Source organism: Corylus avellana, chromosome 5 (assembly GCF_965113065.1).
Source record: "Corylus avellana chromosome 5, dhCorAvel1.hap1.2, whole genome shotgun sequence".
In the NCBI taxonomy this organism is placed as follows: Eukaryota; Viridiplantae; Streptophyta; class Magnoliopsida; order Fagales; family Betulaceae; genus Corylus; species Corylus avellana.
In genome coordinates, this window is record NC_142494.1 from 28,411,794 (window position 1) to 28,424,927 (window position 13,134).

The 13,134-nt window shown below is 33.7% G+C and overlaps 1 protein-coding gene across 2 annotated transcripts; it reads left to right on the forward strand.

The window, feature by feature from the left end:
- Window positions 1-5,996: 5,996 nt before the first annotated feature.
- LOC132182677 (transcription factor PRE6) lies at window positions 5,997-7,229 on the forward strand. 2 transcript variants are annotated; one of them, XM_059595987.2, is made up of 3 exons: window positions 5,997-6,068; window positions 6,261-6,432; window positions 6,798-7,229. In XM_059595987.2, exons 2-3 carry the CDS (start codon window positions 6,313-6,315, stop codon window positions 6,951-6,953), a joined length of 276 nt encoding a protein of 91 aa, XP_059451970.1. In that variant the 5' UTR covers window positions 5,997-6,068; window positions 6,261-6,312; the 3' UTR covers window positions 6,954-7,229. The 2 variants fall into 2 exon arrangements, with proteins under 2 accessions (XP_059451970.1, XP_059451969.1); XM_059595986.2 differs by lacking the exon at window positions 5,997-6,068 and having other exon boundaries at window positions 6,167-6,432.
- Window positions 7,230-13,134: the final 5,905 nt, after the last annotated feature.

Here is a 13,134-nt window from a genome sequence, read left to right on the forward strand (position 1 = left end):
GCATGACTTTGATATGTAGGAAAGGAGCATTAATTTACTGTACGTGTCATTCTTCTTCCTCAAAAGTACAGGCCTGTGTTCTTTATGTTTTAACCTTTCTTTTCGTCCCTTTACCTTCCCTAATTTGAGCAACGAATCCATTTTTTCCGGATTAATGGAAAGGTCTTCTTCTGTTCTCATCCTTATTTTGGGTGTTTCTCTTTTCAATTTTAACCTTGTTTATGTTTGAGTATACAGTACTACTAGAAAGATTTGAGTTTCCTATTGAAAAAGGTAAACTTCAACAAATTTGAGTGCTTAATATGATGTTACACTTGGGCCCACATTTGTCTACATTCACACCGTCACACGTGCATACTCAACAATCTCTTTCTCGCGTGTATCACTAAATTGCTAAACTCTCCTTCAAACAAAACGATTTTTAATCAATTACATGAGCCGTCTCCAAAATAACTTGTGTTATGTAGGCTACTTCATCCACACTATGCACCTTTACCCAAACGTTGGAGGCTCTCGTTTGTGATCGTGCCATAATCTTTGCTCTTTACTTCAAAGACCTTTGTGATTAGAACAGGATTCTCTCTAATTCAAATGAATTGGAGAATGTTCAGTTAGTTGTAGTGAACAAGTATTTTTGTCTTTACTAAATATTCTTCAATTCAAATAAAATGGATAGGATGTTAATTCTTTGTGATGCATTATTAACTCTGATATTACGTGTAAGAGAGAATGATGTACATATGCATATTGGGACACCATGCAACCTAAAAACTTAATTATGAGTTTGAATCCAACTATACTATATTAACTACTCACACGCATGACATCTTTCTAACCTACAACTCAAAGATTTTTACACTCAAACTTTGTTTTATCGCGTGCTGTTAGTTTAATATTTATGTGTGGAATTTGTGGATATGCATGTCATTGTTTTATCCCCGTGCACAGATGATCCAAAGCAGCCAACAGACCAAGAAGAGGATGGGAACAAGAAACGCGGGAATCGTGCAGGGTGGAGTGCGACCAGGGTGAATACACCTCGAAACAAAAGAAGAAGCCTCGCATTGAGCCACATTGCGTCTGCAAGTGTAGCTACTATCTCTTTTTTTTATGCTTAAATAACTCTTGGCAAAGCATACGTATCTTGACTTCTTTGCAATATTTGACTCATTAGCAGTGGCACACTTGTAACTTTTATTTAGAGAAGAGGGCAAAAAAAGAATGAGGAGGCTAGGGGAGGAGATTTGGAAGACAACTTGGAAGTTACCGCGAATAAAGAAAGCTGAGGGGAGAAAGAGAGTTGGGGGAAGGATGGAGGAATTGAATTGTACACTCACATGCATGTACTGAGTTTTGGGGTTTACAAAAATAAATAAATAAATAATAAATAAATAAATTTTTTATTAGGTTTTATAGAAAGGTCTAAGCTTAGGAGGGGCCATGGAATTTTTATTAAATTTTTGAGAGAGTAAAATGGGGTACTTTCATATTTATAGGTAGATGAGGGAGTTTTTCAAATTTTTGAAGTGATTAAATGAATTTTTTAGATTGGCCATGAAAATTTTCTTAAATTTTTAAGAAAAGGGTATAAAAGGGTTTTCAAATTTTTAAGAGTGACCATGTATTTGTTTTTTTTTTTAAAAAAAAAAAAATGTTATTTAGTAGACGATTATACGACCAAAATGACGTATCAGTGAAAATCGGTCAAGCATTAATCTTTAAAAGGAAAGTCAACCAAGAGAGATATCTCTTTTCAAAATTAGAGTGTAGAAACACATGTGCATATGTAGAACCCACATAAACCACACAAATTCAAGAAAAATTTTAAAAAGTGAAAGGATGTATAACATGTTTCTTTTCTAATTTAACATTCCACGTGTCACCAAAAGATCTCTAAGAATTGTTCTTTATCAGACAATTCTCTGCATAAATGCTTCATAAACTTTGATGGAACAAATAAAAAAAACATTAAATTGAAGTGCGTGGAATGAGTATAAATAAGACTATGGCAACATGGTTGATTTAGGGCCTTTTTTTATTATTTGGTCAAATATCATTTATGGCCTAAGGTTAACAAAAAAAAAAAAACAAAAAAAAAACAGAATGACATCTGAGTGTCCAACTTTTACATTACAATTGGACCGACTTATTGATTTGAAACCACAAGTGCTATGTTTTCCATACATGAATCAAGTAATTAATAAATGACAAACAGATATGATCACTTCCAATTATTTGTATGAAAAAATTATTCAAACCTTAGACGTAGCATAGAAGGGTTTTATGGTCCATCCAGTAATCTAGTTTTTCAAAAGATTATTATATATATATATATATATGTTTATTATAAATAAATAAACACCAAATTAAAAGACCTAGCTTAACATTAATCCCCGCCAACCCTAAAATCCTTGAAAAAAACGTGAACTTTTTTTCTTTAATAAATCAAACTGTGAGTGAAATGATGAAATCTTGCATGCTGTCCCCCAATTGTCTGTGTTCTTCTTTTGAATTTCAGTATTGCTTCCCTTTTAAAAAAAAGAAAAAAAAAAAGAAAAAAGCCAAAAGTCACCTATGCATAGCGATAACGTGAAACAAAGCATGACAAAATTGAAACCACAACAAATTAATTAATTACAATAAGCAAGAGGTAAGACTAAATGAAACAACTAAGAACACGATTATGATAGTATTTAATTAAGAGACTTTTTCAATAAATATTGACCACTACAATACCTTTAGAAAACCAAACACCCAACAAAATAATTACGAGGAGTATTATGATTTGTAAGTAAAGTATTTAATTAAATCTCTTCACTCCTAATTATCATAAGCGGGTGTCAAAAAACTTAGGTTTTAATATAACTTCAATTACTATGTTCATATTTGACTTTAAGGATAAGATCCTCTAGCTTAAACTTTGAATATCATGATGTGTGCATGATGTCATGCATGTCATTTAAAAATTTAAATGGATGTGTTCATTTTTTATTTTAAGGATCACGATCCTGATCTCCATTAGACTGCGAATATCATGTTCATATTATATTTCGTATATTTAGTGGTATGTATGTTTGTTATCATATGGTGAATTTATTGCCACGTCATTTGAAATTTTTAAATGACGTAACACCATGTTCAAAATTTGGTTTGTAAAATGGAGAGCATCCTATTCTCGGTAATTTTAATAAAAATCACATTTTAAAATTGTTATTATTATTATTATTATTATTATTATTCAAATCCTACGTTTTGAAAAGTAATCTTGTTGTAGAAATTATGTATAGAGGGAGGGTATATGAATTATGAAGGGTAACTGTTCATTTAGATATGAAACTATTATGGACCTCTAGAAGTTTTGCCGAGTACTCGATCAATATTAATAAAAAAGGCCTTTTCAAGCGGTGAACTTTGAAGGGAGGCATTATGGGAAAAAGACAACCTTTCACCTCTCCAAAGCAAGTTTCTATAACTTTTTCTCACGTTGCCAAATCTACCAAGAAGAGTAATTGATGGAAAATCACTACCTCCAAGGTCAAAGAAGCCAATGATTGATGCATAGGATCTAAACGGCATCTAAATTATCTACAAAGTCTTAATTAAGTATTAAACACGAAAATTTTAATTCATAGAAGTATTTATATTTACGCATTGGGTTATAAGCAATTAGTGGTAATAAAGATGCATTAACTTGCGATGAAGAAAGTAGGGTGCATATGCTAAGACACCACTAATTATATATGTCGGAGATTCAAAATCACTACTTGGGATCGTATCTATTTTAAAACAAAGTTAATTAACAACAATCTTAAAGTTTTTTTTTTTTTTTGTTGATCTTTGTGGGTAATTGAAGGCACCCATATTAATTATTTCTTTAGCATAAATCTTGCAAATCAAATAGAGGGAAATATGGATTAATTGTCGGAGACTGATCATCATGATGATCACTTTCAACATTCAAAATTTCAAAAAGAGCAAAATAGGTAATCAAATAAAGCTTAATTAATTGGGTTACGCATGCACTGGCAAAACTGCATGAGGATGGGAGCAAAAGATAAATGCTACGGAACCCATCATTTTTATCCTTTTTCATCATTAGCTTATTAGCTACCTTCCAACCGACCCCCAACTCCCAACTTCCGGCAGATGCTTCTACAAAGATTCACATAAGTCGGCTGTTGCATGCACTCGATCTGTACTCAAATTACTGTGCAACGACTGATCGTCAATGAAAAAGTGACAAACAAAAAAGGAAAAATATAATAAAATAATAATAAAAAAGCCTGCTTAAATGTTTATAAAATAGAAATAGAGGAGCATCTGTTCCCTGCGGACCCCAAAATAATTCAAACAATATTTGAATGTGGATTTAGGAAACACCCAACCACCCAACACCCTCTCTCCTCCTCCCAAACTGGTGGAAGATTGGGTGTCATGATCTTACATGCATGTGTTCTTGCACATATATACATACACACAAGAAAAAAAAAGAAAGAAAGAAAGAAAGAAAGAAAGAGAGAGATCTAGAAAGAGTTTATTATTTTTATGATCTTTAAATCAAATGGGATTATATACATGATCAGTAAGATGTGAAAAGAAAAGTGAAGTGACGAGTAATAAATCAGGATGTCGTTAGTTGTATTTACCTAGATCCTATTGTCACATTCAAGGGTCATGTGCTTTAATTGAAACGCGGTTCATATAGTCACATTCACATGTATATGGACAATAGTGCAATCAATGAGATTATATGATGTCGATTTCTTTTTCTTGGCTAAGCTGTAGTCAATTTTCTTTCTAATAAGAGCCTAGGTTATGAGCCGTCTCAATCCAAATGGACTTGTTGGACACAATCACATCACGCCATATGAATAGAATTGACTTCACAAATTATATATGGCCCTTTCCATTTAACAGAAAATAATATATATATATATATATATATATATATATATATATATATATCCATGAAAATTTCCTTCTTGTTCCAATATTGATTCTCAAATTACAGTGCAAATAACCAATCTAAAAAGAAGAAAAGAAAAATATTGTATGTGGGTTTTTGAAATTTAGGCAAAAAATAAAAAATAAAAAAGTCTTAATTAGTTTTAACAACTTGCTGGTTGTTGGCAAAAATTGAATTTTGTTTAGTAATAGATGAACCACGGGGGGGAGAGAGAGAGAGAGGAAAAAGAGGTGGGGTCCTTGAGGGGGGGTTGTCGAATTTCATATCTAATGCTGTTTTAGGGTACCCTCTTCCTCTCCATATAACATATAGTACCAGGAGGTCCAGAACTTAAGACCATGGCCACGTGTCATGTCGTGCGCTCTAGGGAAATGGCATGTGATCTGGGCATTTGACAATCAAAGGACGCTACCTACACTCACGTAGTTGTGTCCCAAACAAGGAAGAAAAACAATATTATATAAAAAGAGAGGTGGAGATGGAGTGAGATATTTGCTTGGTGGGGGTATAAATTGAATAATTTAATTCCCAGCAGAGATATGAAAAAAGAAGTAGCATTGAATAATATTGAATGTCAATTAATTACTAATTAAACTTTGCAACTGGCCATATTAATATTAATGTTTAGGTATTTTTTAATAATAGTACTGTTTGATCTGTTGAGATCGATCCTTAACTTAATGACAACCTTGGAGATCCAATGAGAGGATGCCATGTGAGGAGATTGATTAGAGCAAGAGAAATAGAGCAAAACAAAAGAGTGAAGAATGAAGATTCATATGGGAAATAGTATTTGCAATATAGCTAGGATCGATTGGGAGGCTGTGATTTGTTTGATGAATGAGAGGATCAATGTCCTATGATCACATGGTATTGCGCATTCAGACATCTACATGGAGGCCCACTTTGTTAACTGAAAAACAAACATATTTGCTGAAGCCCACTTGAGATCAAACCCCAGCTTGGGAACACACACACATAACAAGTCTACGCTCTCTCTCTCTCTCTCTCCCATAAAAACACACCAGGGGGCCAAGCCTACTCCACTGCTTTCTCCAACGCACTTGTCTTCTTCATATCCAACAGCACTGTCTAAGCATTTGTACTCTCTCTCTCTCTCTCTCTCTCTCTCTCTCTCTCTCTTTCTCTCTTATTTCTTCTGTGGTCCTTCCTCTTTATATCTCTCTTATTGCTTTCTTCATTTCTTCACACCTTATATCTAACACTTGGCTACTCTTTTTTTTTCTTCTTCTTCTTCTAAGAAAAACTGTGTTTTTTGGTTGTATTTCTCTAGCCAGTGCACCCTACAGCCAGGCTCACACTTTGAGAGAAAACTCTAGGGATCGATGTCTAGCAGAAGGTCGAGGCAGTCGGGGGCTTCGAGGATCACAGATGACCAAATCATCGAACTCGTTTCCAAGCTACGCCAACTTGTTCCTGAGATTCGCAATAGGCGCTCTGACAAGGTAAGAAGAACTCTGTGTGTGTGTGTGTGTGTGTGTGTGTTAGAGCAACTGCAAAGAAATGTAAGAAGAAGCTTGATAGCGTGGGGCATGTGTGACATGTTCTAAAACTCCGTAGGACCTTTCGGGGTAGTTTCAACTTTGACCCGTATATCAAGGAACACGTTTCCATATTATACAATAAAGTTTTTTACTTATTAAGGTTCCCACTTCCCACCGACCCGTACTTGAGTCTTTTTTGTTGGACCAGTGATGTATAGTAGTTTGTACATCATAACTTTGAGAATTTCAGTACTTCATTTTTTGTGGGTCTATATATATTTATATAATTATATGTATATATTGTGTGTTTGTTTCCTTTTGTGCAGGTGCCTGCTTCCAAGGTACTTCAAGAGACCTGCAACTACATCAGAAGCTTGCACAGAGAGGTGGATGATCTGAGCGAGCGCCTTTCTCAGCTTTTGGCTACAATTGATGCTGATAGCGCTGAGGCTTCTATTATTAGGAGTTTAATTTCCCAATAAATAACCTCCCTTTATCTATTTTATCAATCTCTCTCTCTATCTCTCTCTCTCTCTCTCTCTATATATATATATATAGTTGTGCTTTTATCTAGGCTTTGATCACTAGATCGAACAGAGGGTAGTGTCTTTTTAGATTTGCGGTGTGGATAGCCTCTGTATAAGTTGTACAATAAAGGGACTTTGCAGTAGCAAATGCCTCTTTCTTATATATACTCATTGTACTTCTTTTATGGGATTTCAGTTAGCTTATAAGCTATGACTTCGTTAACAAATAACAATGCGTACTTTTTTGCATGAAAAATATATATACTGGTCGCAAATGGCAAATACAATGTTTGAGCTTTTGTTGGTAACATCATGATCCAGTGGGACAAATCACTTTTTGTGAGAATGATTTGATCGAATATTTGTTTTCTTATAAACAGCCATTTTATTTATTAATTATCATAATTAGATCGATAATGGGACAGCAACTACACCAAATTAACCACGAAACCAACGGGATTAGCAAGGGAAAGGGGTTTATTAACTTTTCTATTATATTGAGATGTAAAGGGGTCCTATTGGTGATGATACGTTAACAAATGCATGCCGTTTTGTTTATATTAGAATATTAATTAAATGATTCAATTTTTTTTTTATCGGTTTAAAATTTTGGAATAATAGTTGATTTAACATGGTATTAAGTTTAAACCCAAGTTTCGTAATTCATCTTTTATTTTAATTAAATATATCATATGTTATGCCAAAAATGACATAGGTTTTGAACAATTTTTTGAAGCTACTATGATCAGTTGTTTGCCTCCATCCAATCAATTTTCTTCAAAAACATGCCATATAGTACTACGCTGCATAAATATTGTTGATAAAAAAGACACAAATTGCTCTAGATGCACGCTTAATAGTTTACATGACCAAACAACTCTAAACTGATTAAAAAAGGTAGAATTCATGCACAATTTATGTCTATACAAATGAAATTGCTGGTACTAAAACCCAATAGTGGCCTCGAGACCGTCATTTTCGGGGGGGAAGCTTATAAAAAAAGGAGAGGGTTATAAGGCTTCATCGGAGAGATTAAGTGAAGCCACTCTGATTCTCAAGTCAGAAATGGTGAGGTAGATGGGTAATTAGTCAAAATAAGGCTAAGGCTTGAACTGCATACCTCTGGGGCTCACCTTAAGCTCCTTATATAAGCCGACGTCCTCTAGCATTTTCTCCCTTTCAATTTGTTAGAGATGTCAACAAAGAGTGAGAATTCGGTTATCTGAGCTGTCATAGAAAGCTGTCAATGCGCGATTGCCTACTTGTTGGCCTTCAATTCCCTTGGTGAGGGTGCATTCGAATCTCAATGTCAGGTTGGAAGGGTGGATCATAGCAATTAGCTGAGTCGTTGGGTCATTGAATTGTCTGGTTGTCTAGAGTCAGTGGGCCTTCGTGATGCTTAGGGGTTGATTGGACTCTGCTAAAAGATAAGCCATTTTCATGAAGCTTCTACGATCAGTTGTTTGCCTCCATCTAATCAATTTTCTTCAAAAACATGCCATATAGTACTACGTTGCTTAAATATTGTTGATAAAAAAGACACAAATTGCTCTAGGTGCACGCTTAAAAGTTTACATGACCAAACAACTCTAAATTGATTAAAAAGGTAGAATTCATGCACAATTTTTGTCTAGTACAGATGAAATTGTTGGTACTAAAACCCAATAGTGGCCTCGAGACCGTCATTTTCAGGGAGGAAGCTCATAGAAAAGGAGAGGATTATAAGGGTTCATTGGAGAGATTAAGTGAAGTCACTCTGACACTCAAGTCAAAAATGGTGAGCTAGATAGGTAATTAGTCAAAATAAGGCTAAGGGTTGAACTGCATACCTTTGGAGCTCACCTTAACCTCCTTATATAAGCCGACATCCTCTAGCGTTTTCTCCCTTTCAATTTGTTAGAGATGTCAACAAGGAGTGATAATTCAGTTATCTGAGCTGTCATTGAAAGTTGTCAACGCGTGATTGCCTACTTATTGGCCTTCCCTTGGTGAGGGTGCATTCGAATCTCAGTGTCAGGTTGAAAGGGTGGATCATAGCAATTAGTTGAGTCGTCGGGTCATTGGGTCGTTGAATTGTCTGGTTGTCTAGAGCCGGTGGGCCTTCGTGATGCTTGGGGGTTGATTGGACTCCGCTAAAGGATAAGCCATTTTCAAGAGTCCATTCATATTTAAACCCCTCCAAAAGTTTTTCGTGTTACTTTGAATGATTAGTAAATCAATCAATGAGAATTTGATATGAATACCATAGGATTTGCTGGTATTAATTTCTTTTTAGCAGTTGCTGGTAATCATTGGTATCTTGCCCTCTAAAATAGTTAAGAGTAACCTTCACTTTTGCAGAAGCAGAATTACTCATTAAGTTTGTATTCAATATGAGAGCTGCCTGCCTGCACGGCACAGGCACTTGTATGAACACAATGCAAGCATCTCGATGTGCAGAGATTTTTTAGACCGACAGCAAGAAAAAGGACTAAACTTTCGAGAAAAATCCCGTGCCTAAACCAAACACAACATGCAGATCTACACAAAGGCTAGTTTGTCGGCCCGAGACACAGAAATTTAGTGGTTTATCTCGCTGCTCAGAAGTCGTACGGATATGTGTCATGTCTCATATGGGAGCGGCCCGAGCGGGACAATATATGGTTATAAATATTATTGGAGTTAATTAAAGGGAAATTTGTTAAATAAGTCTTTAGTTTTGTAGCTCTCTCAGTTTTTAAAGTCACAAATCATTTTTTGTTGTACCCTTACGTGTTAAATAGCTTCTTCCGTACAAATTTCACAATGATCGTGTCCAAAAAGAGTTTGGTATGTCGGGTTGCTGCATAGAGTGACTTGTTAAAACTCATTTAACTATTTGTCAAAGGTCAAATCTCAAGACTAATTTAACAATTTTTTTTTATTTTTTTTTATTATTTTTTTTTTTTATAATTAAACAACCCAATTAGGATTATGCAGTGCACTATTTTTTGCAAGGTGAAAATGATTGAGATTTTCCATCAACTATATTACTATATATTTTCCTGCAAATGTTTTATTAGACCCCGTTTGTTTCGACGTTCTATATTTTCGAGTGTTTGGTACGGCACATAATATTGATTAACCTGAAAATGTTTTCAGTTGACCAAAGTAAATAATTTTCATAAAGCATAAAATGGTTACTCTTCTTATATAATCCACTAAACCATTTTTTGCCATTCTCCCACATCTTCGGGCAAGTTATTGTTCCTCCTCCTCTAGGCTACATCGTGTTTCAAGAGGGCTCCTGGCTCCTGTAACACCCCCAACCTGTTGGACCTAGATCCTCTCCATTTCAAAGGAAATGAAGAGGAGCCGATCCCTTATTTTACAAGGGTAGAATGGCCATTTCACTTTTTTTGAGACCATTCTACCTTTGTAGAAATGAGGACCGGTTTCTCCTCATTTCAAAGGAAATGGAGAGGATCCTTCTCCCAACCTGTTAGGGCTAGGTTTGTCACTTTTCCTCTTTTACAACAAAATTTTTGCAAAGATCTATAAGGTATATCATAGTACTTAATATAATTTATTGGATAAATCACTACTATGAAATTATGCTGATACACTTATTAAAAATACACCGAAATACTATGAAATTATATATGCTCCTTTATGGGGCATGACTACTCGAACAGGTCTAGGGGTTGTTTGAACATCTATCGAGAAAAAGTATTGGGCCTTACAATAACCCTCTCACAATTGCCTGTCCAAATTGCAAGTAATATTGGCAGGCAATTGCATTGGATCTCAATCTCACTCCTGAATGCCTTTTATTCTCATACAGTACTCTCTTTCTCCACAACTTTTCTTTGCTGTCTCTCTTTCTTCCTTGCAGCTCCTCATATTATATGAAAATATAAAATAAAAAAATTGGTGATTTTTCATACGAGTCAAACGCTAAAAAATAATTTCAAACTATTTTCAAGGTTAAAATAAAAAAAAAAAAAAGTGCGTCTTGACATATTTTTTGGCTTTTAAAACCCTTAAAAACGTTTTCAATTTTTTTTACAAAACAAGTGCTTTTTCTTTCTTTTCTTTTTTTCAAACAGACTTTTCGGGCGTTAAACGCATTTTTAGGTCCCTCAAACACACACACACACACACCCAAACATGTCTTTAAACTATCAATAAGATTACAAGATAAACGTTAAAGATGTGTAAGAATATTTCAATCAAATCTCAACGGATAGATCAATCAACTAAAAATTATACCACATATTATAAAAATTTCTAATTCAAATCCTCCTTTCTCAGTCTCCCACTGCCTCCTCTTGGCTTCAAATGATGAGGTATTGAAGTTTTTGATATATGCTAGACAATGACATCATTAAGAGGAAGGTTGGATGGTAATTATGGTACCTGTTGGCTTAAGTCTCGTGAGGGGAAATATTCAATAAAATGAATCAAGACTGATTATGACTAACTTTGAGAATTGCTTAAGTTAGGCATTTCGACCCTACCGGTTTTGTACTTTAGTGCCAAATCAATTGAGTTTTGACATTTTCAATTGTAAGGGCCATGAGGTTAATTTAAAAGTCCGTTAAAATTGTCACGTCAATAAAATAAACTTATTGCAACACATTTATTCTCAATTTCCGAAGTAGCCGTGGTTAAAATTGACCTTATTTTTTTGTCAAATAAGTCGGTGTATTATTGGATCAAGGTTGTGTAAATTGACCTTATTATAAAGAATTGATCTTTTATATATATATATATATATCAAATTTGAGAAAATGAAAAGCATTATACATTAAATTTGATAAGATCATGATATATTGATTAAAGAATTATTAGGTAAATTGTTCATATCACATCATTAGTTTTTTGTATCATTTTATCTCTCTTCCATTTTTGTCACACATGAAATAATAAATTTTCTCCAAACTAGTATGAAGGAAATATCATTCAACCCATTTAAAATAGTGCCAAGTGTCTATAAACATTTAAAACGTTAATCTAAGATAGTAAACTGCCATTAATGATCTTAAGAATTTAAATGTTTATAAACACTTGACATTATTTTAAATGGGTTGGATGATATTTCATCAGACAAAGTTTTCCTTCAAACTGGGTTTGAGGAATTTCTTTCAACCTAGTTTATAAAAGTGACACGTGTTTCTTTTTTTAATAACATGTGAGATGCAGATGAATTTTTAATAAAATTTATTTCAACTTTGTCCATACTATTAAAAAAATATGTGCATCTCACATGCTCAAGGGGCGTATGTCACTTTTATAGACTAAATTGAAGAAAATTTCTCCAACCCAGTTTAGAGGAAAACTTTATCGTATTTCTTCTAGACTAATTTGAAGAAAATTTATGTCCTAAATTTTCGTAGTCTGTGGTGGAAAGCACCCCTTCTTTCCTCTTTTGTCTAGAAAACTTCTATCCATCCTTTTTTTTTTTTTAATCTGAACTTCTATCCATCCTTCATTATTCATCCATAGCCGTGAATTGAAATGCAAATAACTACAAAAGCTAATTTATATAACTTGGTTAAAATTTCATATGGGTAAAATAAAATGAATTGCAGAGTTATGGGTTAAATTTAAGATCAGACTGTTTTAAATTTTAGGAACGGAAATGGAACTTGGCCCAGATTTCAAATACGAAAATGTATTTTAATTGGTTAAATATTGGTTTTTTTATTTAATTTGTTTGGTGAATACTAATTTTATTTGGATGAGAGTGTGATCTGATTTAAATTTATGGTTAATTTTTTACTAATTCATATTTTTAGAAGTCTTGTATATTTTATTTTCTACGAGGAGCCTTTATAGTATAGTAACATTATTATATTCAAGTAGAGCGTGACTTCATTCTCCTTGTAAAGAGCGTGGAATTGTCTTAATTTTCCCGTCGGTGGTTTCCCGTAATCTTATTGCCGCGGAATCTAATTCGAGAGATTGGGTTCGCTTTAGGAAAAAAAAAAAAAAAAAAAAAAAACTATAGTAACCATACTAACCAACTCTTCCTCCTTTTTCTTTTTCTTTTTTTACCCAAAAACATCAAAACCTTTTACAATTAATCAATTAATTATTATTATTATTATTATTATTATTTCCTGTAAAACACTCACAATTAGATATAGTTAGCTTAAATTAATTTTTTTTTTTT

Excerpts from the sequence above, each read along its gene's own strand:
- LOC132182677 (XM_059595987.2), top strand. The coding sequence starts at position 6,313 with ATGTCTAGCAGAAGGTCGAGGCAGTCGGGGGCTTCGAGGATCACAGAT. Across the intron at positions 6,433-6,797 it reads GCAATAGGCGCTCTGACAAG|GTGCCTGCTTCCAAGGTACT; the intron begins GTAAGAAGAACT and ends CCTTTTGTGCAG.